At 40.5% G+C, this 4,926-nt stretch overlaps 1 protein-coding gene across 1 annotated transcript; it reads right to left on the bottom strand.

Annotated features, from left to right (window-relative positions):
• Positions 1-378: 378 nt before the first annotated feature.
• Positions 379-4,270, bottom strand: LOC138880109 (uncharacterized). Its single transcript, XM_070159770.1, has 4 exons — positions 4,104-4,270; positions 2,266-2,516; positions 1,289-1,506; positions 379-531 (listed from the first exon to the last, which is right to left on the bottom strand). The coding sequence occupies exons 1-4, from the start codon at positions 4,268-4,270 to the stop codon at positions 379-381; spliced, it is 789 nt and encodes a 262-aa protein (XP_070015871.1).
• Positions 4,271-4,926: the final 656 nt, after the last annotated feature.

Below are 4,926 nucleotides of genomic sequence, written 5' to 3'. Positions count from 1 at the left end.
ACAACCACAACTTCTGCCCCAGGATATCAAAGGCTGCCTACGTATCCTTAAAAGGAATCAGGTCGAACGTAGTTCATGACGTAGAAATTGCTTGTTGTGATTTTCTTTTCTGCCTACGTATTTTTCTTTTTTTTCCTCTTTCTTTTTCTTTCCTTCTCTCTTTTTTCCTTCTATTTCTTTTCATTCTTTTCTTATCTTTCACGCTTGTGTTTCTAATATTTGCTACTGATTCCGAAAGAGGGGTATGAAAGAAAATAAATAAAGCTCAAAGGTGGTAACAAAGGATAAAGTGTTTAGATAGCAGAACAAAATGCCTTCGTCATTCCAAATCTTCAAAAATATGGCAAATACAAATAAATATAAATTAACCAAGGAAAATCATACATAGTATCTCTTGACCACATCGGAATTGATGGGCATTTCTACACACTTGTCTTCTATACCTGTTAAATAAAAAGCTCCATTTGACAACACTCTAGTTACAATGAATGGCCCCTGCCAGTTTGGAGCGAACTTGTCTTTGGCCTCAGCCTGATGTGGAAGTAGGGGTGTTCATAAAAAATTGAAAAACTGAACCAAACCGAAAACCAAAGCAGACCGACCAAAAAAACCGATACTTTTTGGTTTGGTTTGGTTTTGGTTTTGAAATTTAAAAACCGATCAAATTTGGTTCGGTTTTGGTTTTAATAAAAAAAAACGAACCAAACCGAATATATGAGTAGCTATTTTAAATTCATTATTACACCTATATATATGTATACTTTTATACAAAGTTTTAAAATTTTTATAGTAAATGTTAATCGTTTGCACTTTTAGTACAGTTCTTTACCTTTACATTATAGTTTGATTGGTAATTTTATTTTGTTAAGTGTAAGAATCTATTCATGTTAAAAATAATAGTATATTTTTAATTGAGTTCTTAAATTATTCATCATTATTTGGTTCAATTATCATCAATATATCTTGGTAAATAATAGATTTTTCAAAGGGCAATTAATTTGATAGTGTTATGTTGAAAATCTGGTCGCTGAAATATGTGTTTGGTAGTGTATGTCTTATATTTTAGAAAAAACCGACAAATAACCGAAAAAACCGAAAAATCGACATAAACCGAATTGAGAAAAAACTGACTTAATTGGTTTGGTTTGGTTCTAATATTTGAAAAACCGACTTACTTGATTTGGTTTCTTTTTAGGGAAAAACCGATCCAAACCGAACCATGAACACCCTTATGTGGAAGGATACGTTTCAATACTAACTGACCCACTTCAAACTTCCGTGGACGCACCTTCTTATTATATGCTCTGGCCATTCTCTGTTGATACAACTGGCCATGATACACTGTTGCTAATCTTTTCTCATCAATCAGACTAAATTGTTCCAAGCGGGTTTTAACCCACTCATCATCATCGATCTCAGCCTCCGCGACAATTCGAAGGGATGGAATTTCCACTTCTGCGGGTATCACTGCTTCGGTGCCATGCACCAACAAATAAGGTGTCGCCCCTACAGAAGTACGGACAGTAGTGCGATAACCCAGCAATGCAAACGGCAGCTTTTCATGCCACTGCCTAGAACTCTCCACCAATTTTCGAAGTATCTTCTTTATATTCTTGTTGGCTGCCTCGACTGCTCCATTCGCCTTGGGGCGATATGGGGTGGAATTGCGATGTGTAATATTAAACTGTTGACACGCCTCTTTCATCAGATGACTATTGAGATTAGCCCCATTGTCTGTAATGATCACCTTTCGTATCCCAAACTGGCAAATGATATTTGAGTGCACAAAATCAACCACCGCCTTCTTGGTTACATACTTGAATGTTTTAGCCTCTACCCACTTGGTGAAGTAGTCTATGGCTACTAGAATGAACTTGTGCCCGTTTGATGTTGATGGCTCAATTGGCCCAATGACATCCATGCCCCATGCAACAAAAGTCCACGGTGCAGACATTGTGTGTAATTCAGATGGTCAAAAATGAATCAAATCTCCATGCACTTGGCACTGATGACATTTATGCATGAAACTGATACAATCTCGCTCCATAGAGAGCCAATAATAACCTACTCGGAGAATCTTCTTTTCCAACATGTACCCACTCATGTGCGGTCCACAGACTCTAGAATGTACTTCGGTCATAATAGTTATAGCCTGCCTAGCATCTATGCATCTTAGTAACCCAAGGTCTGGAGTCCTTTTGTACAGAACCCCTCCGCTGAAGAAAAAACTGCTTGCCAACCGCCTAATTGTTCTCTTTTGATCACCTGTGACTTGTACTGGATACACCCCCATCTTGATGTATTTCTTGATATCGTGAAACCATGGTTCCTCATCGAGCTCTTCTTCCACCACATTACAGTAAGCATGTTGATCGTGGATCTGAATCTGCAAAGGATCCATATAAGCCTTATCGGGATGGTGCAACATTGACGCCAGAGTAGCCAAAGCATTAGCGACCTCATTTCCAGATGGAACACCGAACCCGCATTTTGCAGGATTGAGCTTGAGATTGTACCTGCGAAGCTTTTGGAAGAACTTTCTCAGATCTCTGACATGGTCAGACTGCTTTCTAGACTTTACAATCACATCATCCACAAAAACCTCGATCTCCCTGTGTATCATGTCGTGGAATATGGTCGTCATTGCCCTCATGTAAGTTGCCCCAGCATTTTTCAAACCAAATGGCATGACCCGATAGCAGTACGTTCCCCATGGCGTGATGAATGCCGTCTTTTCTGCGTCCTCCTCATCCATTAAGATTTGGTGGTAGCCCGCATAACAATCCACAAAAGAACCAATCTCATGTTTGGCACAATTAGCGATTAATATATGGATGTTAGGCAATGGGAAGTTATCCTTGGGACTTGCCTTGTTGAGATCTCGATAATCAACACACACCCTGGTCTTTCCATCTTTCTTCGACACGGGCACAACATTGGCTAACCAGGTGGGATACCGGGTGACCCGAATGACCTTGGCCTCAAACTATTTGGTGACCTCTTCCTTAATCTTCACACTCATATCAGTTTTAAATTTCCTCAACTTCTACTTCACAGGGAGGAAGTCGGGTCAGTGGGCAATTTGTGAACCACCAAGTCAGTGATTAGACCCGGCATGTCATCATAGGACCATGCAAAAACATATTTATACTAGAACAGTGCTTTAATTATCTCCTCTCTGAGTTGTGGTTCAAGATGGACACTTATTTTAGTTTCCCGGACATTATCTTGGTCCCCTAAATTGATTGCTTCTGTATCACTCAGGTTAGGCTTGAGTTTTTCTTCAAAGTGGCTTAATTCTTTGCTAATCTCTTCAAAGGCTTCATCCTTATCATATTCCGATTCATCATCACACTCTATTTCCTAAATTACTATTTCAGAATTGGATTGGCTTTTAAGACTGGGCCGGGGGTTCCTCATGCATGTCATATCATTGAAGCCAGCACAAAAAGAACTGTACAAGGAAGAAAAGAAAAACAAAAATAAAACTATCAAGAAGAGAGAAAAAAGGAAATTGCATTTCATTGAAATTAAAGATAATAAGGTTTATACATCCAAACGAACGGAACATAGAATCTAAATTACAACCCTGGAATAATCCAGATAAACTGAAAGAAAATCAAAGCAAACTACCAAAACTCCTTCCTGGTGGGGAGAGGAGTAGCTTCCCAATTGTTAATCTTTGCACTGGGCCCAACAAACTGCACATCCACTTTACTCGAGCCCTCTCCAGCTTCCAACATGTTCACATCGGCGAATAACCTCTCGAACTTTTCAATCAAATCTCTATCTACATCAACCACTGAACTGGGAACTATTGCCACTGGGCGTTTCTTGGTGCCAGGCCTAACAAATGATCTGAAGAGCTGTGGGATGGGCTTTGGGAGGACCCAGGCCCTCTATTTCAACTTTCTAGCTCTTTTCACGTCTGCACTTGTGGGCTTGAATCCCAAACCAAACATATCTAAGTTTTGGGGAGAGACACCGGCTGTACGATACCTTGCAGAAATGCACCCAAACCCTTTCCCGGTACAAAACCATTTTTCAACATTTCGGTAGCTACCATGACTGATGCGGCAGCTACCCTCAGGGTTGGAACCCACTTCCCTTCTGGAATTTTCTCTACCGATACCGTGTCAAAACCCTGATAAATCCATGGCCCCTTGTCATCCTCGAACTCTATGAACGGAACAATGGCATCGCTGGGAACATACCAATTATCTTCGTCGTGCACAACGATTTCCTGTCTATCCCATTCAAACTTGACCATTTGATGCACAGTAGACGGGACCGCTTTGGCAGCATGAATCCAGGGTCGACCTAACAACAGATTGTAAGAAACAGCCACATTGAGCACCTGGAACTCCATGGTAAATTCAAATGGCCCTATTGTAAGCTCAAGCACTATGTCCCCGACTGAATCTTTCCCTCCACCATCGAATCCCCGAATGCAGATATTGTTCTTGTGAATTCTTTCATCATCCACCTTCAACTTGTTCAGAGTGGAGAGAGGGCAAATGTTTGCACTGGAACCATTGTCAACCATCACCCGAGTAACCACGGAGTCTTCGTATTTCACTATCAGATAGAGGGCTCTATTGTGCTCGGTACCCTCCATGGGCAACTCATCATCAGAAAAAGTGACTCTGTTCACCTCAAATATCTTGTTAGATATCTTTTCCAAGTGGTTTACTGAGATTTTGTCAGGAACGTGGGCCTTATTCAGGATCTTCATCAAAGCCCGACGGTGCTTGTCTGAATGGATCAATAATGATAATAATGAAATCTGAGCTGGTGTCTTCCTCAACTGCTCCACAATGGAATAATCATGCACTTTCATCTTTCTCAAGAACAACTCTGCTTCTTCCTCAGTCACAACTTTCTTCACCAATACCGGGTTGTTTTTGGAACTTTTAGCTTTTCTCA

Source organism: Nicotiana sylvestris, chromosome 10 (assembly GCF_000393655.2).
Source record: "Nicotiana sylvestris chromosome 10, ASM39365v2, whole genome shotgun sequence".
In the NCBI taxonomy this organism is placed as follows: Eukaryota; Viridiplantae; Streptophyta; class Magnoliopsida; order Solanales; family Solanaceae; genus Nicotiana; species Nicotiana sylvestris.
Note: the sequence above shows the minus strand (reverse complement) of the source record. Positions and strands in the feature narration are given on the sequence as shown.